The sequence below is a fragment of the Sciurus vulgaris genome, assembly GCF_902686455.1.
Source record: "Sciurus vulgaris genome assembly, chromosome: X".
Taxonomy (NCBI): Eukaryota; Metazoa; Chordata; class Mammalia; order Rodentia; family Sciuridae; genus Sciurus; species Sciurus vulgaris.
The window spans coordinates 118,711,186-118,735,951 of record NC_136471.1 but is presented as its reverse complement, the minus strand read 5'-3'; the positions used below and the strand labels follow the sequence as shown (position 1 = coordinate 118,735,951).

The window sequence follows — 24,766 nt, the reverse complement described above, 5'->3', positions numbered from 1 at the left end:
CAGACACAGATGAACCACACAGCTGAGGCACTGCACAAACAGGGAAACTGGGGATTGGAGAGATTGATGGTGGTGGCTGAGTGGGGCAATGGAGGGAGGAATTGACAATAAATACCTAAGTAAATTGAGCTAACATAAAATATACTTTTGCCTTAAAATTATATGGTTTCCATACCTGTTCAGTATAAACCGATTTATTTTTACCTTTAGTGTTGCTTTAGGACTGGTTAATTAGAACTCACAGAAAATTAATTATAAGAAAGCATAATGGCTGACGAAATAGCCTCTTCTGGAGAGCGTTCGCCTAGCATGCTGAAGGACCACGGTTCGAATCCCAGGCCTATCAAATGAGCAGAAAAAACAAAAAAAAAAAAAAAAACCCGCGAAGAAAGCATAATGAAGAGATATGCCAATATTGATTTTTTTCTTTACATGAATAATGTATAAAGAAATTAATGAAATGGAAAGCAAAAATTATCTACTTATAGGAAGTCTCCATGTCATTTTCAGTAAACTGTTTCTGTCCCTTCAATTTATTTCATTAGGAATAAAACTACTACTACTTGGATATTTTCCTCTTTTTTCACTTTTCATATGTGTCTTCAGCGTTTTGGAATTTAAAAAAATAAGCAGAAAGGATTATTGTGAGTAATAATAGTGAGAATTGAAGTAGAAAATACTTGAAGGCAGTTGGTTGTGGTGGTGCACGCTTATAATCCCAGCTACTTGGGAGGCTGCAGCAGGAAGTTTGGAAGGTTAAGGTCAGCCTGAGCAACTTATTGAGACCCTATCTCACAATTTTAAAAAATAAATTAAATAAAAAGTGCTGGAGATGTATCTCAGTAGTAGAGCACCCTGGGGTTCGATCCCAGTGGTGATGTTGGGGGGTGGGTATGAGGACTAGCTGTTATGTTGTGTGTTAAGTAAAAGAACAGATTTCTGGGTTTTTGGTCCTGTCCCAACCACTCTTTTTAAGGCCTTCTATCAGTATTATAACACAGTTCCCATACTTTTATAATATATTTTGAGATACAAAAGGAAAGAAAAACTGATCTGGAATCAGATAATGTGAATTTTCTTCTGCATCAGCCTTCCTCCTCATAAGCAGACCCTTTGTGACCAGAAGCACAGATCCAGAATATAAATGATATAAATGTGTTAGAAGAGTTGGCACATTCTTATGGAAATTGGGAAGCACTTAAGTCTGTCCTCCCAGTCTACATATAGCCCTTAGCATGAGGATAGATATGGGGGGGGGGGAGTGTGATGCAAATAGAGCCAGACAGCATTTGAGTCTTTGTATTTTCTGTGATTCTTCTTTTTCTGACCTCTCAGGTGCTTTCCTTGAATATAAACTGTTGACATTGAAGAAAGAAAGAAAAATCCTTTATTTGCTTCTCTTTGGCTACTGAGAATGAAATCTGAAAGGAAGGAAGACCTAAGCAACCTGATACCTACATGTTTCCATTTGGGGGCAATGTATTAGTTAACACATAAAAGAGAGTCAGTTCTAATAACACCTTTCATTGCTAAGGCAACCTGTTTAATAGCCAGCTAAATTTTCTCCGCATTGGTAGCACAAATGACGTTGTAGATTTGTTTTTTGTTTTAAAGGAAAAGAATGTTTTTTAAGGGTAAGAAACAGATTTTTAAAAAACTATGGTCCTCTGACAATTGTGAACTCAGCTACTCCTCTAACTTCATTTTAAAATTGTGTAAGTATGGCTATGGAACAAATTTTAAGTGGTTTTAAAATTCCTATATACTCCTCTTTGTAAATGCAGTTTTTCTGAATTGGTTTCTTTTGTTTGTTTTGAATTTCCGCAATCAAACAGTGCTGGGGACATGAACCTGGGTCTCGAGCTTGAGGGGCAGGCACTCTACGTGATGGGCTACATTGCCAGCACTAAATGCAGTTTTTCTATTTAATAGCAAGCTGCTGGGAAAAAGGAGCAATGTTTGATGTATATTTATTAGAAAAATATATATAAAATGTGTGCTGATCATTAAAGGTATTGTACTAGTATTTTAAGAATCTGTGTCTTATTCTTTTTACAGGCAGTGGTTGATGCTTGCAAAATAATGGGGAAAAAGAAATTTTATCAACAAATTATGGAAGATGAACATCTTTTCCAGAAGTTCAAAGTAACTGATCATGTAGATATTGTGACCATGCAAGATTATATGCAGGTAAGGAATTTAGATGTTGAAAAATAAAAACAGCATTCCTGATCCTGTCCTCCAAGAAGAAAAGAATCCCATTCTTTATTGTAGTAAAATGCACACAACATAAAATTTACCACTTTGATCATTTTAAAGTATAAAATTCAGAGCCATTAAGTATAGTCACAGTGTTCTATAACTATCACCACCATATAGTTCCAGAATTTTTTCATTACCCCAAAAGGAGTCCCAGCATTCAGTAAACATTCACTCCCCTTTCCTCCATCTTTCCAGCCCCTGCCAATTGCTAATCTGCTTTCTGTTTCCATGGGTTTGCCCTGTATAGATATTTCATTAAATGACATGATGTCCTATATGGCTTTTTGGTCTGGGAAGAGGTGATAGCTAAGGAATATGGGGTTTCTTTTTGGGGTGATGGAAATATTCTGGAATTAGAGGCAATGGTTTCACACATTGTGAATATACTAAAAACCATCGAATTGAGCTGGGCATGGTGACACACATCTGTAATCCCAGCAGCTCAGGAGACTGAGGCAAGCCTCAGCAATTTAGCAAAGCAACTCAGCAAGACCCTGTCTCAAAACAAAAAATAAAAAGGACTGGGGATATAACACCCCTGGGTTTAATCCCAAGTACCAAACAAACAAACAAAAATACCCACTGAGTTGCACACTTTAAAATGACTTAGTGACTTTTATATTATGTGAATTTTATCTCAAGAAAAAACAATTACATGGTGCTAAATGTGGGGATTTGACCTCATAAGGAAGGGTTCTCTTATTTTCTAGAAGCTCTCTGATACAAATAACAGACTATTCCCAACATAAGATAACATAAGATGTTTATGCTTTTAAGCAATAAAAGGCCATTTATTGATCTGTGAAAGAAGTCCCCAGATAGGTGGTTCCTGGGCTTGCTAATTCAGTAGCTCAAGGATATAGGGTTCTGGGTCAACTTCTCTCCAATCCTCTTGGTTTCCTTCTCATGGTAAGAAGATGATAATCATATCCCCCTTCAGTTTCATTCAAAGAGGAAGTCAGGAACTCCTGGCATCTGCATCTCAAGAAGGAAAAACTTTCCCAGAATTCCCAAATAAACTTCTTCTCAGGTCTCATTGGTTAGAACTCCCCCTAAACCAATTGCTGATAAAGGAAAACAGCATCCTTTCCCACAATTGAGTTAGAACAGTCATGGTGCATGTTACATGGTGCATGTTACATGTTATCCTTCCCAGAGGATATTGCTATTCCATATCTGAAGAAAAAAATTGGGACTTTATGAGCAAGAGAGATATGGGAAATGGTTGTTGGGCAGATAATTGATAGTGTATGTTAGTCAGGGGGTAAGCAGGTGGCACCACACAGGCAAAAGCTCTGTGGCAGGAGGAGCTGCAAGGCCCAAAAGCAGATCTGTGGGGTTTAAAAAGAGCATACAAAGGGTGTGGCATGCAGGCAGGCTGCAGGTTGGTAAGAGATCATGCAGGACTGTAGACAATGGTAAGGGATTTATTTTCTTGTTTATTCTGTGTGTGACAAGCTGATGTAGTGTTTCGAGAAGTAAAGTGATCAAATCTAATGAGTAATGTGATCACTCTGGATGTAGCACAAAGAATAAATTAGAAGACATCAAGAGTCCTCTACTAGTCTGGAGGCTCCTGAGTATTCTAGGAGAAATGGTGATAGCTTGGCTTAAAGCTGTGAGTCTGGAGATGAAAGAGATAATTAGAGTAAAAGCAGTTGTCCTGGGTGACAGATATAGAAAAGAAACTAAAGGAAGGTATCTGGCATGGCTCCTAGGTTTCTGGTTTGTATAACTGGATAGGTAGCAGTGCTGAATCAGGGCGCTTAAATTACATACCTGAATAATAATAATAACAGCAAATGCTTTTGTAGCACTAACTCCTTTTATTCTCACAACAATACAAAGAGGCAAGTACTGTTATTACCCCTCATTTTGCAAATTCTAAATAAACAAGGAACTACAAAATTATGGCTCATAATAATGATATATTGGCCTTAGCTCTGCACTCAGTTGCTTCATTGTGAAACATGAAATTAATGCAGTGCCTTAGAGACTTCTTGATTGTGTTCTTTCCTTGTTGCTGTTTCTTTTTCTTTTTCTGTTTTTTGGTACTGGGGGTTGAACTCAGGGGCACTTTACCACTGAGCTGCATGTACAGCCCTCTTTCTTTCTTTTTTTAAAGAGACTTAACCTATGGGATTAGGGAATTGGACCAGGAAATAGAGTCAAGAGTGCCAACTATCTTTGCTAAGAACATGGATAACACAGTTGAAGATGTGACTATGTCAAGGATTGGTGTCATAGCTCTATGAATCCCCAGATAGGCATATTGGAAGAGAGAAATAAGATGATTGCAAACATTTATTGAGCCCCCATGCATGGCATTGATTTTTAACTCTTTACTAGTATATTATCTACTTTAATCTTCAAGTTTGTAAATCATGTGACCCTTTTCACAGATGAGAAAAATGAGACTTAACAAGGTTCAAAAAACTTGCCCAAGGTCACACAGTGAATAAGTGGTAGAGAAGATCATTGACAGCTCTGTGACATTGACTTATTTTACTGTTCCACTCTTGGAAAATAAAATATATAGGCAATCTCACTGTGCATGGTAGTGTGTAATCATAAAAATGACTATGCAGACTACAGTCATGCAAGGAAAACTTAATCAATGGGGAAAATTGTGATTGTCCCATGACCTTCAAAATTTTTTGTCAAAACATTAAAATCTCTCTCTTACTGTCTGTTATATAGGAAAATGAAAGAAAAAAATTAACACATTTAGTATGCTATAATTTAAACATTAGAAATATTGAGAATGAAAGTGTTTTATTTCTTTGTAAAAATCACCTGTGAATATACTAACAAACCACTGAATTGTATACTTTGAGTGGGTGAATTGCATAGTATATGAATCCCAATAAAGCTGTGAAGAAAATGGACTGGGGATATAGTTCAGTAGTAGTGTGCTTGTCTTGCACACACGTGGCCCTGGGTTGGATCCTCAGTGCCACAAATAAAAGAAAAAAAGAAAGAAAGCTGTGGAAAAACAACTTATCAAGAATAATTTAAAAACAGTGCTTACCTTCTTGTTTTTGTTGTTTAAGTTTACAATAGGGAACAAGCATCTTTCTGTGTCCTAGTGAATTGTCATACTCCTAAGTTTAGCTCAACTGTCAACAACGTTTTATTCTTTGCACTTTAAATGTTGCAAAATATGTCAGAGTTCCTTTTATGTGAAGCTGTTTTGGGCCAGCATCACTTCCTCTGGGAGAACTTCATCATTTTCGTCATAGCCACTTTCCTCATTTATGTTGATAAGTTCACCTTCACAGAGTTCCTCCAAGTGCTCATCTGTAGTCTTTTAAATGATGGCAGTGTCAGCATTCCCACAGTCACCTCTTTCTTCTAGAACTTCATTTACATTTGATTCCAATTTACCACTTTCTGTTTCTTTGCTGGACAATTTCCTCTTTTCTCACCTTTAAACTTTATCTATTTAACATATTCACAAAAAATGATAGTAGGATAATTCAAAGTTCTTATAATAAATCCATTTCAAACAAAGAACCATAAAATCTTATAATAATGTAAAAGCTTGGATACAAATTGAGCATTTTAATAATCGGAGTAGAATTCAGTCTTACAGACTGATTTTTGTGACATAGAACATTGAATCATAACAGAAACAGAGTCTGCTTAGGACTCATGTAGGTTCTAGAGCTGAAGGAATAAAATCAAAATGAAGAAACAAATTCTCTAATGCCAGAAGTTCCAAAAACATAGCTAATTTTCCTAAAAATCTCTCATTTGAAATTATCTCCTTCTTGCTCACCTTCCTGTTCTTTTATGCAAAGTTAAACATTTTTTCTTTCATTTAGTCTTGACAGATTACTTCACTAGAATTTATGTAAGGCAAAATATTAAAACAATACAAAGTTAATTGTTGAGCGAATGTATGTAGGCTCTTGAATATAATTCACTACAGTCCTTCTGTTAACAGTGAACCTCTAAGAAGAAAGGACATTTTGGTCTTCAGTTGATGATAGATCCTGGTTTTCTCATAATTTTCAGCTTAGAGAACCTCTCGTTGAGTGAAAGCTCAGTCTGATTACCCAGTGCTCAGAAGTTGAAATTCAGGAATATTCCTTTGGGCTGGTATGGAGAACTCTTGGTTGTAGTATATTTAGTTCTCATTTGAAAAGTTTCAACTCCACAATTCATATATCTTTCATAAGTTTTTTTTAGTTTCATTGGAGTTGCACTCATTTTCTGGTGTTATCCCTCAATTCATATTCAGTAGATTATTTCTTTGTTGTACTTGTCTCTGGAAGTATTCATTCCTTTTTTTCATTGCAAAATACCTGTCAAATTTAGACTCAGTTTTGGGTGATGATTTGAATCTTCCTCCTAGTGAGTATCTTCAGTATCTCTCTGATTGACCATAAGATTGCCCTGATTGACCATGAGATCTCTCTGATATGACATGATATCTCTCTGAATGACCATTAGATCTGTCTGATTGACCATGGGATCTTGTCGGGGTCTTTAGCCCCCTTGCTCTTCTCGACCAGCGACAAGGGAAGGGAGCACTCCCCAACAAGGCCAGACCGGGAAAGGTGGGCCAACTGACCGCCTGCACCCAGCCCTCTGGGCAGAGGACAATCAGACACGCGTCAGGGAGACCAGTCACAGCAGGAACTCGTTTATTGAGGAAGTCACACAGCTTTTACATAGGGTGGAGGCTAGGCGGGAACCAATCAGCTTAAAGGTCAGCAAGGCATGGGGGGTTTACGCAGGCGAGAGTCCCATAGGACTATATGGCAAGCACTAGCTGATCACGTTCGCAGAACTGTTGTTAACCAATCCCTGACGGTGGTCCAATTTATTGTCATTAACTTTTGAAACCGCCTTTGAGGCCTTGATATTGCTCACTTGCCAGGGAGTAAGGAGTCAGCCTGGAGTTAGTTAAAGTGTCATTAGTCAGTAAGGAGTTAGTTAACGTGTCATTAGTCCCAACAGGATCTCTCCGATTGGCCATGAGGTCTCTCTGATTGACCATGAGATCTCTTGGATTTGCCAGGAGATCTCACTGATTGGCCATGAGATCTCTTTCAGTATCCTCGATTTCCTTCTGAGTGATGCTGTTTCTCCTCCAGTTGACCTTGATATTTCTCTGATTGGGCCTTGTAATTGTCATTGCACTTCTCTTGCGCAATTGAAGGCTGCTTACGTAAAGGGGTTTTTCCAGACTTTACTTCAGAGGGTTCTTGGTGTGTTTTTTTTTTTACCATCAGCTCTTTCCTCAAGCTTGTTTTGGAATCTTGTGCATCCTCTCTGCCTGTGATGCCTACAAGTATTTGATCACCATCTTGAAGCTTCAGTTTTTCTGTTGTTCTATCTTTTATCATTTTTTTCTTCCAAGCGGGTAGTTTCTTTGTTTTTAAGGATTATAATGTCATCTAGAGACATATCCAGAAAAGCAAGCTTTCCCCTATTGTTAGGGTTCGTCTGCATTTTTCCCGAAAGTGTTTGGTTTGAAAGCATAGCCAGCTTGACGCAACTGCACCACACCCTGAGACACAGTATCCAATTTCCTCTTTTAATTAACTGTTTTTGTAAAATGTCACATGGGTTTATCACTGTGAGACAAAGAGGCAACACAACTACATGCTTTGCTGTCCACATGTAAACTGAATACAGATCTGCACTGACTAATCACTGACAGATTTTGAAAAATTCTGATTTGTCACTAATCATGATGCATTTTTGTCATTTATGTAGTGATCTGTGAATTGAAGAGCTAGCAGCAGTGTTTGTACTTTATGCAGTTGCTCCCAGTTATACTATGCTAACTGAAATTGGCACTATGTTGTTGGAGGACTGGTATTATTCAATGAGATGGTAATAATTGAAATTTGCGCATACCCAAATGGTGCAAAGGGAGGCTTGCCTCTGTGTGTGTGCACATGCACATGTGTATGCATGAGTGTGTACACATGCATGAAAATATGAGAGTGTGTGTATGTGTGTGTAATATGCCCTAAAGACCTCACTATTACTCCATCCTAGCATTGTAGCTCCTCCCACCCTATTCCTCTCTTAAATGCACATTTATGGTGTTAAATAGATTATATATGTCTATAATTTTGTATTCCTAATGTGATATAATTTTAAGTTGAAAAAAAGGTAAATGGGATTTCTACAAGTCCTCTAAATGATAATAGTGAAGATCTACACCTAGGACCAGAGATGAACTCATTATTTCTGAAAAGGTTTTGTGCAAATGTCCTCTGAACCCAAGCATGTCATTAATGAGCACTGCAGATATGCAGAACACATAGCTGGTTATTGATTTTAGACCTTTCCTGAGTTTAATTTATCTGACTGATATGTGTCATAAAAGTGTTTATGCATTAAATAAATATTTAGTAAGCAAAAATGTGTTATACTGTGTGACATGAATCCTGCCTTTTAGTAATGGAGCTGAAATGTACAAAGATAACTGAAACATTTAGTTGGTAATAAGAGAGTCATAGAAGAGATGTCAATAGAGTTCAGAGATGAGACCAAGGAATGACTCTTGGATGAAGTGACATTTGAATGGAACCTTGGGAAATGTGTCTAAAACCATTAGAGACTGCCAGCAACCAATCATTCCAAATCATTTTTTCCACACAGTATTCCAGTCTCCTGGATGAGACCCCTGCATCATCTGGTGGCAGGAATAACTACTGGCGAAGATTAAACCTCGAAAACATTCCCAGGACAATGATGATATATGACATAGTTGATTATGCAGAGTCTGGAGTAATCTCAAACCGTTTACAAAAGGAAATGAAGTATCTGTTACAGAGACCACAGACAGAAGAGATGCGTCAGCACCAACTAAAGGTTGTTTCTGAAGTCAGGTAAAAGAAATCCTTCCTCGGGTTTACAATGCTAAAGACAGTTCCAAAAATGTTCACATTCTGTGAACACTAAAGATAAATTCTGAGCTCACTAAAGATAAATAATAGGGCATTTGGGAAAAATAGGGTTGGGGCAGATTGCCCAAAACACATGCAACTTCATAAACACAGCACTAACAAAAAGGACAATTGGCACCTGGGGAGATAACCTGTACCACCAAATAGGCAACTCAGGGTGGCTGGAGGCTGCCACAGCAAATATAAAAACTACATTGATAGAGAGAAAATGCTGGTGACTCTTTAATTAGAGCAGGTAGTGTACATGGAAACAGTATAGATGAAAGAGCTTTGGGCCAGCATGGCTACCTATTAAGTGGACATGAGAAGCAGTGCAACCTGCCAAGAACCAAGAGCCATGTAAAGTGGGGAAGAGGATGGAGGGCGATAAGAGTGAGTTGCGGGTGGGTAGGTGTGTCTCTCTGGGGAGAGAGCCCTGGGTGCAAGTACTAATTTTTGTTTTTATAAATAAAATCAAAAAAGGCTTCCATTGTCTATGCAGCAGCTGAAGGATTTTTTTTTCTTTTGTGCTGAAGGTTATAATTCTATTCTTGCTATTCTGGCTCCCCTTGCCTAGGATAAATTGCATATAAATTACAGTGATATTATTCCTTTCTTTACCAATAGCATGTGAACCAATTCACCTTTTGGAAATGGATGTTGTAGCAAAATAGATGTATTATGATCTGAAACAACATGGACAGAATTTGATGGTTTCAATTATGTTCCTTTTTTTTTCCATTACTAAGACTCACCTTGCCCATCTTATTTACAAGTAAAGCTGACTTGTTTAAAGATAGAGATGGTAAGACTGAGGAGGACATACTGGTAATCTATTTCTACACACTCATTTGGAATGAAAAATACTCCATTAGTACATGAAGAATACACTGATGACCCACTGTCAAGCAAACATGCTGGGTTTTTTTTTTTTTTTTCTTTCTTTTTTTCGGGAGTATAGATGAGTATTGCTGACCCAATAACATTATTTAACCTATTTATTTTATGATCAAGGCTATACGTTTGTCAAGCAGATGGCCTAGTTTAGGGCACAGTCTATCACCCTGAAATAGATTTTTTCTAACTCATTCATATAAGCACTGAACATAGAACTTAACTCTATTACCACCAAGGTCAAATAAATAATGTAATTTTCTTTGCCACCATATATAACTCCCACTCCTTGCTATTTGGATTCTTGCTACTGATGATCCAAGGATGAGTTACTTAAAAGCCAAATAAGTAACCAAATTCTAAATCAAAGAGCAAAACATATTTTCATAAAGCCATCATCGAATGCAGTCTCAATCTGGAATCTCCAGCAAGCCCTGAGAACATGGTTTGAGTTTGAGTCATTTATGTGGGAGGTGATCCCAGGAGCCACTAATGGAAGAAGGTGGAAAAGTGAAACAGAGAAGGGAAGGCAGCCAAAACTGTGTGTTTGCAAGCAAGTTACCACAGTAGGTAACTGAAGTTTAATCCCTCCTGGGAATGTCAGAGCCAGTGTGGAACATGCAACTCAGAGCTATCCCATAGGGGCCAGGGTATCATCAGACATTGCTTAAGGGTTGTTTAGGAAGGGAGGTATTAGTTCTCAGGCACTTTCAGCCTTCCCCACACAAGCTCTTATTTTTTTTTAAACATTTTTTTTACCATTTATTTATTTATTTATTTTTATGTAGTGCTAAGGATCGAACCCAGTGCCTGACACATGCTAGGCAAGTGCTCTACCACTGAGCCACAACCCCAGCCCCAAGCTCTTATTTTTTAAGACAGCTCTCAGGTGAACCAGTGAGCCTGCAATGGTAAGGTCAAGGGGGTTGTAGACAGGGCACAAACTGTCTGATCCCAACATCGATTTTAAAAAAAATAGCTGGTTTTAGCCAGGCTTGGTGGCACATACCCATAATCCCAGAGGCTCAGAAGGCTGAGGCAGGAGCATTGTGAGTTCTAAGCCACTCTCAACAATTTAGTGAGGTCCTACGCAATTTAGCAAGACCCTGTCTCTAAAAATTTTAAAAGGTCTAGGGATGTGGCTCAGCGGTTAAGGACCCCTGGGTTCAATCCCTGGTGTCCCCCCCCCCAAAAAAAATAGTTTTTTCACTATTATGAAATATACTGCTTTTTGGTGTTACTGTATGGTGTCAAAGAATATTCAAATGGCTACTGCACAGTACTTTCCAAGAACACTTATTTTAAATTACTACCTTGTTTTACCACTTTTATCATCATCATCATCAACACCTCCATAAGTGTCAGATAAAGAACCATGATACATAAACTCAAAGAGAAATGATAATGTTAAACTAAAAATCTCACATACAGGAGGGTGTAGTATCACACTCCTGTAATCCCAGTGACTTGGGAGGCTGAGGCAGGAGGATCACAAGTTCAAAGCCAGCCTCAGCAAATTAGCAAGACCCTGTCTCAAAATAATAAAAATGGCTGGGGATGTGACTTAGTGGTAAAGCTCCCCTGGGTTCAATTCCTGGTACAAAAAAAAAAAAAATTCACACACAGTGTTGCTCTGTGTATTGAAGTCTGTGACATATTTGCTAGAGAATGTTTTAATATAATTTGGAACTTGCTTCACATTTAAATTTTTTGTGTGCTTTTTCCATGTATAATACAAACATTTTCTAGGTATCCATCCTTCGCAATTGTGCAACCTTTATTACAGCCCTACCAACAGCAAAGTAAAATGAAACCTCTAGGTCGTCGATCCAAGCAAGCTCGAATGAAAGTTGAAAAAATGAAAAAAGCTTATAAGATGGCTAAAAAATCAAATGCTGCAGAGGTGACTGTAAGTTTAACTCGTACATAATTCATTGTTTTGAACAATATTCAAACTGTCCAGAAGTAATTCTACTTGTGTAAGATTTTCCTAATCTGCAACTTCAAGGCTAAAACAGGTTTGGCATGTTATACCTCAAATAGTATAAAGCAACTTTCATCTTAGTAACACATATTTAAAAATTCTTAAACAATTTTAGTAGCTGTTCTGAAAAACACCAGCTATTTTGGCTCTACATCAGCATGAGTTGGCAAAAAAAGCTATTGTCTCCGTATGTTGCTACTGTTAAATTCAGCACATCTCTGATGGTGCTTTTCTCAGAATGAAAGTCATTTCTGTCTAAAATTTTGTTGTTTTTGAGAAATAGGGTCTCACTGTGTTGCCCAGCCTGGCCTCAAGCTTCTGGACTCAAGCATTCCTCCTGCCTCAGGCTCCCAAGTAGTTTGAGACTATAGGCATAACTCTTATCTAAACTTATCAAAGGCTATATACTAAAGTCTGCCTCAATATACTTTCATATTGTAGGAATATTTATAATGAACATGTATTCATGTATCATTTGGTAATTTTTTAAAATCTGCTATAAATTTGGGGGTGATTAAGTATATAGAGTCAGAAAATATAAAGTAGTAAAAGCCAAATATAAAACACTTGCACTTTTATTTATAATTCTGCCTAGGAACTGCAAAAGAATGCAGCAAGTGCAAAGAAACAAGAGACAATCATCATCTCTACCCCTTCTTTTGACATTGTGAAAGTTAATGAATCCACATCAGATAGTGAGTTGGAAAAAGAAGAAAAGGAATTATTTGCCTGGTATCAAGACTTGCATATTGATTATTCTCCCTCATGTTGATACACAGCTAATTGACAGAAAACCAAAGTTGTTTAACAGTCTGCTTGTCTGTCTATAAATAAAGGACACTCAAATAGAAACAGGTCCTGGGTATGCTGTGTTAAACAAATGTGTGACATATTTGTAAGCCCTTTGTATTAACATGGGTGCAATTATTTTTTACTGAAAGCATTTTAATTTGAATAAATTATTTCTACTAGATGCTTCAAACTAGCAGAATACAGGTTTGCTCAAGAAATGATGAATAAATTAGTCCCTGGGACCTTCATCCAATTTTGATTTTTTTCATTTTAAAAAATATCTGATCAGGCCATGCTTAGCATAAATATTAGACTTCACAGGATAAGAGAATGCTCTTGAGTCAGCCTCCAGTGTCTTTTTTTAGTTACATGTTGTTTTTACAGAACAGCTTGTGAATGACCTGTTCTGAATTATAATAAAAATAATAATGGATTTGTTGCTACAGTAGGCATGACATAGCATACCTAATCATTTTTGAACATTATAAGAACCTGGGGCAGAATGTTGCATCTGCTCTAATATTATATTTTGGATATCTTTCAAGTATAAAGACTAGAGTAATATTTATTAATTTCATTTTGAATTGATGAATTCACAGTCCTGATACAGTGCAAATTATTAATTTCTTCTGTGATACAGGCTACTGGAATATATCAAACCTTACCAGAGATTGTGATAATTTTTAAAAATGCAGTTATTTATTGAACTTTAAAAATACAGTTTTTTATTTTGCTTAACATTTAAAATGCATAGGTTGATTGCTGATCTAACTCAGGCATAGTGTCCTATAAAAGGATCTTATCCTCTGCTAAAATATTCCTTTAGTGACAAAGAACATTGGAGAAAATGTGTATGATTCCACTAAAATATCTTTAACATAAACACGCACTCTTTGTCATTAATACAGCCTCATTTGATATCAGAAAAAGAGGGATGTTGGGCTTGGTGGTACACACCTGTAATCCCAGCAACTAGGGAGGCTAAGGCAAGAGGATAGCAAGTTTGAGGCCAGCCTGGACAACTTTGTGAGACCCTGTCTCAAAATAAAATAAAAAGGGTTGGGGGTAGCTTAGCAATAGAGCACCCCTGGGTTTAGTCCCCAGTATCACAAATACACAGAGACACACTTGATAATCCCCTTGTTTCAGCTTGTGCTGGACACTGGTTGAATAGAAAAACACCTATTTTTCCTGATGAATCATGCATCTTCTCATCAATTTGCAAAGTAGTTCCTTATCCAGTCAAATGCCTGTCAGATTCAGTCCACTCATATTCCATGTTATAAATAACAAAGCTAAGGAAGATTTCAGGTAGTAAGATGAGGAAAAGGACAAAGAAGGGCACATTCTATCTTAGGGTATGCATTTCTCATATTTCATTAACTATAACTTCCTCCTCATGGTAACATATATTAAACAATGTAACTGCATCACTGAAAAACCTTTGAAAAGCAAAATTACATATGATCCCATCAACATAATACAAAAACTATTTTCATTTGATTATACCTTTCTAATCTGTCTAAATGCCCATATATTTTTCACATGGCTGTAATCGTAGGTAACATATTTAAGCTTTTCACTTAATATTATATCTTACACATAATGCACTTAAAAATAATTTTTAATGGTCACCTGAGAGCCCATTTGGGTTGACAAAGCAAAATTTACTTAACCATACCCATTTCATTGAATATTTCAATTGTTTCTAATTTTTCACTACTGTAGGTAATTAATACTAGGGTACATATTTTCACACAGTCTTCTTTCTTTTGGTTATCTTTCTGTCATTTATATTTAAAATTTTATTTTTTCTGTTGTTTATTTTTACCTAATTGCACTGTAATCAGAGAACATGATTTGTATGTTATTCTGGGAAACTTGTTAATACTTGCTTTATAACCAAGTACATGATTAGTTTTCATAAATGTTTCTTGTATTCCTAAGAAAAATGTATATTGTCTATGTTGGATACAAAGTTCTGTATTTGTACTTTTGAACAAGCTGGTTGATTGTATTATGTTTTCTGTATAGTATGCATTCTGAATATACTATACACACACACACACACACACACACACACACACACGTGATGTTTTCTATATACTTGTAATTCTTGGTCTGTGTGACACCAATTACCGAGAAAGGTGTATGTTATGTATGTCCTACCGTGATGGGTGGACTTGTCAGTTTTGCCTAAAAATTCTGTGCTATAGTTTTGATCTTAGGTGTTCCCCAAAAGTCCATGTGTGAAAGATTTGGTACTCAACTATTGGGAGGTGGTGGAACCTTTAAGAGGTGGGGCCCAGTGGGAGGTCTTCAGGTTATCGGGGGACATGCCCTTGAATAGGATAATGCAACCCCAGCCCTTTCTTCTTCCTCTCTGTTTTGCTTCTTGACCCTGAGGTGATCCATTTTACTCTACCTGACTGGCTGGAACCATGATGTGCTGCCAAAGGCCTAAAACAATAGAACCAATTCATCATGTACAGAAACCTCCAAAATAGTGAGCCAAAAAATAAACTTTTCATAGTCGATGATTCTCAGGTATTTGTTATAGTGATAGAAAACTGACTAATACTTTTTCGTCAATTTTGCTTTGTGTTATTTGAAGATAATATTAGGTGCATATGTAATTTCAGAATTAACATCTTTTCCTTGTGAATTAAATCTATTATTAATATATACTTACTCTCTTTATTCCTAATAATGCATTTTTCCTTGAAGACTATTTGTCCAATATGAACAAAGCTACTCTAGCTTTTTTTGCTTAGTGTCTGCCTAGCATATCCATGTCCTTTCCTATATTTTTTGGGAGTTGGTATTATGGATTAAATCCAGGGCCTAGTGCATGCTTATAAGCATGTGCTTTACCACTGAGCTACACCCCCAGCCCCTTCATCCTTTTTATTTTCAATGTTTTCATGTGTCAGGGACTAGCTAGATGCTCACTAATTCTGTTTCCTCTTCCTAGAAACACAGGACTACATTTCCCAGCTTTTTTTGGTTATGTTGGGACCATGAGAATGAGTTCTGTTAAGAGGAATGTGGCAGAAGTGATGTATGCCACTTCTAGGCTTGTTCCCTAAAATGTTGTACATGGGTACATGATCTTCTGTTCCCCCTTACCCATCCCCCTGTTCACATGGTCTGAGGCAAAGAACTCCAACGTGGTAGAAGTAGGAGTGAAGGATACCAAATTCCTAAGTCACTGATTGAGGGAGAGACAGCCAGAGCAGGAGCTTGTCTTGATTAAGTGTGATGTGAGCAAGAAAAACTTTGGTGCTGGGGACGTAGTGGTAGAGACTGGATTTAATCCCTACACCAAAAAAGAGAAAGGAGGAGAAACTTTGTTCTGTTAAGCCAAGCAATCTTATGGGTTATTTGTTACAGCAGCTAACATTAATTATTTTGATAAACCATGTCTTGATATTTCTCAAGTATCTGGATTATTTTCTTTTGTTTTAATCCAATCTGCATATGCTTTTCTTTAACTGGTGAATTTAGTACATTTATACTTTATAATGATTTTATTTAATCTGTGTTATATTTGGAATTATTTTTATTATTTTATTTTGTGCTATCCTTCCTGCATTTTTTTGGTTTTTTTCCTGTTTCCTTTCAGATTTTTCTTTTTAAAAAACATATACATGAAAAAAAACATATACATGTATATATTTGTTGTAGATGGACACAATACCTTTATTTATTTATTTTTATGTGGTCTGAGGATCAAACCCAGTGCCTCACATTCACGAGGCAAACACTCTGCCACTGAGCTACAGTGCCAGCCCCAGATACTTCTTTTGACTCCACTTTTTTACCTTTACTGTTTTGGAAGTTTTACACTCTATTTCTATTCTTAGAGATTACTCTTAAATTTGATCATGTGTACTTAAAGGCTAAAGTTACACTAATGTAAAAAAAAAAAACAGAGCCAAGAACAGTGGTACATGCCTGTAATTCCAGCAACTAGGGAGGTAGGTGGATTGCAAGTTCAAGACCAACCTCAGCAATTTAGCAAGACCCTGTCAAAAATAAAAAATAAAAATGGCTGGGGATGTAGCTTAGTGGTAGAGAGCTCCTGGGTTCAGTCCCCACAACCCCTCCAAAAATGGAAGGGAGATAAATAGAGGAAGGAAATCAGAGTCAGAGAGGAGAGAAAAGGGGGTACTGGGAAATGAGATTGTTCAAATTATGTGCATGTACATATATGTCAAAATGAATCCTGCTATTACCAGTCTAAAGTTAATCAACAACTCCACTCTCCTCCCAGAGGCAGGCTGCTAATCATCATCCCCTTGTGTTACAAGTTATTGTTATAGCTGATATTTTAGCACTATCTTGTTTTTAACTTCCAGATTAGACATTATTTTGTAAATCTCAGACTTTCCTTTGGGATCATTTTTCTTTATCCTTTCTTTATCATGTATTCTTAAAAATTCCTTTAATGAGCATCTGTTGGTGATAATTCTTTCAGCTTTGGTTTTCTGAAAGTATCCTCATTTTGTCCTTTTCTTAAATATGTAATTTAGGTATATATCAAATTCCACATCAACAGTGGTTTTCTCTCAGCAATCTGATGTTATTGTTCCACTGTCTTCTGGTTGCTGCTGCCCAGTCTAATTGTTATTGCCTTTAGATGACCTTTTTTTTCTCCAACAACCTTTAAGATTTTCTCTTCATATTTTGTGTTCTTCAATTAACAATGACTCTCCCACATTGTCTAGCTTCTAATTTCCGTTCCTCCCTCCCTTCTTTCCTTCATGTTGGGGATTGAACCCAGGGCCCTGTGCATGCTAGGCAATCACTCTACATGACTGAGCTAAACTCCCAGCCATCTGTTTTTATTTCTTTTGATCTCACTATCCTTTGAGAGTCTGACTTTATGCAGAGGTCTTAATTCCAATCCCTTACTTTCTCTAAACCCAAGATTGTGTGTCTCGCATACATAGAATCATTAATAACTGAAATTTTAGGTTCCTGGAATTGACAATGTGCTCAGGACATTAGTCACTCACCATGCTAATATATAGTTCCCTCTTTACTTATTAGTCCTGAAGATTTTCCTTCTTATAAGCTCAACCATGACTTTAGAAGTTTTTTTTTTTTTTTTTTCATTTTACATAGGGTTTCTATGGGTTTTTTTTTTTTTTTGAAGTGGGTCAAAGCTCACATTGTCATTTAATTCTGTTGAATTATATCCTTGATATAATCTTGAGAGTGATACTACTTACACCAGAAGGGTTAAGCATTTTTATATATAGTTGTTTATATTCATTTTCACATTTATTTCTGGCCATTTCTCTTTGAATGGTAAGTACTAGATTGCTGTTTGTTTATCCACTTCATGGAGGCAGAGTGCTATAAGAATAGAGTGTGGGGCTGGGGATACAGCACAGCTGGTAGAGTGCTTGCCTCACATGCGCAAGACCCTGGGTTCAATCCCTAGCCCACAGGGAAAAAAAAAAAAAAGAATAGAGTGTGGGCTTTGAATCAACCAAATCTGGTTCTCTCTCTCCTTACCTCTATCCTTGCATCCATCTCACCACTCTTCGGGTATAGAGATTAGAGAAATTCTTTTCCTTAAAGGTTTTTTTGTGGTTTGAAATGTGAGAGAATTCAGAAAGAAGGCTCCATTTGAAAGGATGTAGAACTGGTTAAAAATACAGGCTTGAGCTTTCAGAATAGTCTTCATGGTCCAGTTGAAAGATGTTTTCCTCAGTGCAGAACTTTCCCTTGTTTTTGTTTGTTTCAGGTATATGTGATTTATCTAGATAAGAACATAAAATTCAAGTCCAACTGCCTTTAAAAATAACTATATAGTCACAAGAATAGCATGTTACCTCTGGTGTACATTGGGCGAGTTCATTCATTCTAAAACTATGTCACTCAGTACCAACTCTCTGCCAAGAAGAACAAAACATAGTGGCTTCTTTCATAGAGCTTATGGATCCAGGAAAAAAGAGAGAGAAATAAATATTACAAAGTGCCAAATTCTATGAAAGAAAATAAAACAGTATGGGAATGGACAGGACTTTACTGGTTCATATAGATTAGATTAAAAAAAACTCTGATACAGTAATTTGAGAAAAGTCCTGAAGGAATTTAGGGAACAGTGTTCCATGCAGAAGGAATAGCAATTAAAAAGGTAAATGTGGCTGGAGTAATAAGATCAGAGATAGTGAAAAAATATTATGTAGGGGATTTTTGTGTCACCATAAGGAATATGAATTCTATTCTGAATAAGATGGAAAGTTATTGGAGGGTTTTGGGCAAAGGCATAGCATGATATAAGTTTCATATTAAAAGGATGATTTTGATGCTGTCTGGAGAATATACTATGGTCATATAGTATACATTTTCAATAAGGGCAAGGTCTTCCTAAGGCATCCTATGAATAATTCTGAGAAAAGATTTTCATAATGTTCCCATCAGCATTATTGATACTAATTAGTTCATTCATTCATTCAACAATTATTTATTAAGTGCAACTATATACCAGGTATTAGGGGAATACCTAGCACATTTGATATACAAAGTAGATCCTTGTTTGTTTGTGGTACTGGGGGTTGAATCCAGGGGTGCTTTACCACTGAGCTACATCTCCCGCCCTTTTATTTTTTATTTTGAGTCACGGTCTTACTAAGTTGATGAGACTAGCCCTGAATTTATAAGCCTCCTGCCTAGGCCTCCCAAATTGCTGGGATTATAGACATGTACTACCACACCCAGCTTCCAAAGTAGATGCTTTTTTAACAGAACCTCCTCTATAAAAATTATTTTAAGAAATAATGATGAAATAAAACTAATATTTATGGCCACAAAAGAAATACAGTGAAATTTCTTTCTTTGAGTGAATTTCATATATATGTAATACACAGAATAAAATGCCATTAAAGGAGCTGGGACTGTAGCTCAATGGTAGAGTGCTTGCCTTGCATATGCACCACATATAAATAACTAAATAAAGTTATTGTATCCATCTAAAACTAAAAAATTTTTAAATGCCACTAAAAAAAAAACATAATAAATAGCACATCACAAAGAATGAAGGAAAAACACAGATCCATTTTTTAAAATTACATTAATGTGTTTTTTTTTTCTACATTTTTATTGGTGCATTGTAGTTGTACATAATGATGGGTATGAATGCATTTTTAAAGGAGAAAACGCCTATTGATCTACCATAGTAGTGAAAAATAATATTACAGTAAAAAAATGCTGACTTGAGCCATGCACTGTGGTGCACGTCTGAGTCCTAGCTACTCAGGAGATTGAGATAGGATTGCTTAAACCCAGGAGTTTGAGGATAGCTTGGGCAACATAGCAAGACCTTGTTTCAAAAAAACACTGACCTGAACATCTATGCCTCTGCTCCCACCTCAGACCCTACTAAAATTAAAATAAAGAGGATTTTTTTAAAAAATGGGGATAAACTTTCAATGATAGAAATCAGAGAAAACCATAGCGAAATTTTCAGTTGGAAAGCCTATGAATGAGTGGTGGTTGACTTAGCAGATCTGGAAAATGGAGTCTTAAACTGGTCTTGAAAAAAGCTAAGAAACAAACCAGTTTATACCAAAGGACCCCCAGAAAGTCAGGAATTGGTAACAACAGTTTACCTTTAGAAGTGAGGGGTAAAGGCAAAGGAATTGATTGAAAATCTGTTTAAGAAGCCATGAGCGAGCAGGGCTGGGGTTATAGCTCCGTGGTAGAACACTTGCCTAGCACATGTGAGGCACTGGGTTTGATCCTCAGCACCACATAAAAATAAATAAAATAAAGGTATTATGGCTATCTACAACTAAATAAAATATTTTTTTAAAAAACAAGCAATGAATGGGGCTGGAGGTATAAGCTTAGTGGATGAAAACTTGCCTAGTATGTGTGAGACACTGAGTTCAATCTCCAGCACTGCACATAAAGGGGTGGAGAGGAGGAGGAGAAATTAGAAAATTAGAATACCAAATCCCTTCCTCACATTAGGGATTGAATTGCAACCCAGCCCACCAAAAAAAAAAAAAAAAAAAAAAAAAAAGTGTTGAAGTCCTAAACCCCAGTATTTCAGAATAGGGTTATTGCAAATGTAATTAGATTAAAATGAAGTCATATTGGAGTACAGTGGGTCCCTAATCCAATATGACTGTTGTCCTTATGAGAAGATGGCCATGTAAAGACAGACATGTAGAAGACCACGTGATGATGAAGGCATTGGAGTTATGCAGCTGTAATCCAAGGGAGGTCAAAGATCGCCAGCAAAGTACCAAAGGGAGTATGACCCTGCGAATACCTTAACCTTGAATTTCTAGCTTCCAGAGCTGTGAGACAACACATTTCCCTTGTTTTAAGTCACCCCATTTGGGATATTTAGTTAACAGCAGTCCTAATAAACTAATATGCCCACCCTGCAGTCGGACAACTGCCACTCCTTTACTTAGGCACAAGATTAGAGGCTTTTGGGGGTGAGGGAAAAACAAAAGTTCTCTGACCTAGAAAACATAAGGCACAAATAAGGGCCAGGGTACTATACCAAACAGGAATTAAGCAAAAGTTTACATACTGAATGTTGAAACCTCTGCCTCTGTCCCAACCCAGCGCTTTCAATGCTGGGAGCTGGAGTTACACTCTCCAGGAAGTTTAGAAGAGGCTCTTCTCTGGATAATGTGACCACCAAGTGAGTTCTCTGGGGACTTTTTTATAAGGGCACAAATCCCATTCATGAGAGCTCCATCCTATGACCTAATCACTTCCCCAAAACCCCACCTCCTAATAGCATCACTCGAGGGTTAGAATTTCAAAATATAAAGAAGGGAGAGGTACAAACATTCAGTCTATAGCAGTAAACAAAACTGAAATTCAGGAAGTATCTAATTTACATCCTAGTGACCCAAGAGGCTGAGGCAGACGAGGACTGCAAGTTTAAAGCCAAACTGGGCAACTGAGGGAGATCCTGTCTCAAAGGGAAAAATAAAAAGGGCTAGGGATATAGTTCAATGGTGGAGCATCACTGGGATCCAGGTTCCATCTCTAGTATGGCAAAAAGAAAAAAAGAAAAAGTGAAACTGAAGTTTCTAATTTAGAGATATGGAGGTAAATATCAAAAGACTCAGTTTTGGGTACAGTGGTGCATGCTTGCCATCCCAGCAACTCAGGAGGCTGAGGCAGGAGGATCACAAGTTCTAGGCCAGCCTCAGGAATTTAGCAAAACCCTAAGCAATTTAACAAGACACTGGCTCAAAATTAAAAAAAAAAAAAAATAAGAAGGGCTGGGTGTAGCTCAGTGGTAGAGAGCGCGCCGCTGGGTTCAATCCTAGTACCCCCTGCACAAATAGAATCAGTTAAAATATTTGAAATGGCTGCCCCTGACACTCAGAAAGTAGGGAGAAGAGGAGCAGTGTCTAGTGGTTTTTACAGCAGTCATTGTAGAAATATTTGATTTTTAAAGCTCTGTGCACGTACACATTTCATTTTAAAAATTAAACTTAATAAAAGAAAGCAAGAGAATTGTTAAAGACAGGAGTATGCTATAACAGCTCACAACTTAGCTTGCTCAAGGTGGTTGTTAAATTTTCAGGAATTTTGTGAGCCCGTTGTTAAGTACAGCCATAATGAAAAATTGAATTGTACAAACTTTCAACTAAGTAAACCATATCAGAAGCACAAGTTTAACCACTCAAAACTCATCATTTTGGGGGGATGAGTGCTGGGGATTAAATCCAGGATGATGAACATTCTAAGCATGTACTCTAGCACTGAGCTATTCCCTGCCCTAAACTCATCACTTCTAATTATTTTACTATGTTTGACAATGATCTGTGCTCTTAATGTTATTTACATCTACCTGTATGGTAGAAATGCTACATAATGGTGTGCTACTGGACCTCTCATTCCAACTATGGTGCAATGTCATGTTGGTAACTATATTTATTTATTACTTGGTTATATATATAAAACCAAGTAATAAATTATATATATAACCATAATATATATATATATTATGGTTTAGATGTGCTATCCCCCAAAAGCTCATGTGTGAGATAATGCAAGAAGGTTTGGAGAAGAAATGATTGGGTTATAGCATTAACCTAATCAGTGAATTAATCCTTGATGGGATTAACTTAGTGGTAACAGGAGCAGTGGGGTGTGACTAGAGGAAGTGGTTTATTGGGGGTGTGGCTGTGGGTTATATATTTTGTGTCTGGAAAGTAGAGTCTCTCTCTCTGCTTCCTGATCATCACATGAGCTGCTTCCCTCCACCACACTCTTCCGTCATGATGTTTAGCCTCACCTTGAGCCCTGAGGAATGGAGCCTGCTGTGAATGAATTGAGATCTCTGAAACTGTAAGCCCTCAAATAAACTTTTCCTCCTCTAGTTGTTCTAGTCAGGTCTAGTTGTTCTAGTCACAGCAGTGAAAAAGCTGACTAAAACTATATATATAAATAATAAAAATTACATATATACATATGTAAAAATATATATGTAATTTTTGTTATATATTTGTAATTTTTGTTATTTCTTAAACTTTTTTATTGATAAAATGTATATAAACATGTATCTGTGGAAAACCACATAAAACAAATGTACAGTTTAATGCATTCTTGTAAGTCAAGACATCTTTGTAACTACCATCCATATTAGAACCATAACTGACTACCCCAGAAACTCTCCCCCTGTCCCTGTATCTCCAAAGGGTGCCATATTTCTTGCTTTTAGGGTAATCATATCATTATAGTTTCATCACCTAAGCATGTATGATCCATAAGCATTGTAGTTTAATTTCACCCCACATTTTATATTGCTTTTACCTCTTTTTAATCTGTAGATTCTCTACCAACCTCTTTTCCCCCCTGACAATTTGTTGATTGTCCATTCATCCTGTAGCATCTCTCATGATCTGGATTTTGCTGTTTGAATTTCCATGGTATAGCTGATGTCTTCTTCTGTCCTCTATTTCCTGTAAATTGGTGATTAGACCTAGAGATTCAATCTTTATTATTATAAACAATGACAACCACAAAGATAATAATTCAGCAAATGTGTGTCGAGTATTTATTATATACCTGAAAAGAATAAAAATTTAAAGTAATTTTTAAGAACTTTCATCATTTTGAGCAACTCAACAGAATCTTCTTGAGGTAAAAATTGTTATAGTTCACTCTATATCCCATTAGCTTGGTCTCTACATTTGTCAGCTTTCCATTACTGTGACAAAATACCTGAGATAATCAACTCGTAAAGAGGAAAATTTTATTTTCAGTTTCGGTTCATGGTTACATGGCTCTATTACTTTGGGCCTGTGGCAGCACAGAACATATGGTGGAAGTCTGTGGCAGAGGAGATCTGTTCATCTTATGGCAGCAGGGAAGCAAAAGGAGAGACAGGCAGGAGTCAGGGTCATAACATCCCTTTCAAGGGAACTCCCCCAGTGACCTAACTTCCTCCCACATGTCCCCACCTCTTGAAGGTTTTACCACCTCCAAATAGCACCACAGTCTGGGGACTAAGCCTTTAACACATGGACCTTTGGGGGTCACTTCCAACCATAGCAGTCTCCAACTCAAGAACCATCTCCAAAAATTTTATCATTATGTATGTGTTAACTGCCAAAAGAGCTCCTGATAATAGAATAAAAGTAGTGCAACAATGCCTTCCTGAAGAAATTATCAACTGTCATGAAAATTGAAGGGAGCTCAGTAGAGTAGAGGAAAGGGACCTGGGGAAAGAAGAGGGGAGGCAAAGGGAAAATACTGGGGAATGATATTAGCCAAATAATATTGTTATATTGTATGCATATATTAATATGTAACAAATTCCACCATTATGTACAACTGTAATGCCCCAATAAAAATAGGGAAAAAAGAAATTATTACCTTCATAACCACTTGTATAGAAGCTGCTATTTCTCAAGACTTTTTA

General features: G+C 36.9%; 1 protein-coding gene across 5 annotated transcripts in view; it reads left to right on the top strand.

Annotated features, from left to right (window-relative positions):
* Positions 1–15,529, top strand: part of LOC306650710 (uncharacterized protein CXorf58 homolog) — a 35,171-nt gene extending 19,642 nt beyond the window's left edge. For all 5 annotated transcript variants that reach the window (XM_079122942.1, XM_079122943.1, XM_079122944.1 and 2 more), the window contains 4 exons: positions 2,059–2,190; positions 8,890–9,119; positions 11,820–11,979; positions 12,650–15,529. In XM_079122942.1, the coding sequence (XP_078979068.1) occupies positions 2,059–2,190; positions 8,890–9,119; positions 11,820–11,979; positions 12,650–12,826 (699 nt within the window). In that variant the 3' untranslated portion in view covers positions 12,827–15,529. The remainder of the gene's footprint in view (positions 1–2,058; positions 2,191–8,889; positions 9,120–11,819; positions 11,980–12,649) is intronic.
* The last annotated feature ends 9,237 nt before the right edge of the window (positions 15,530–24,766 follow it).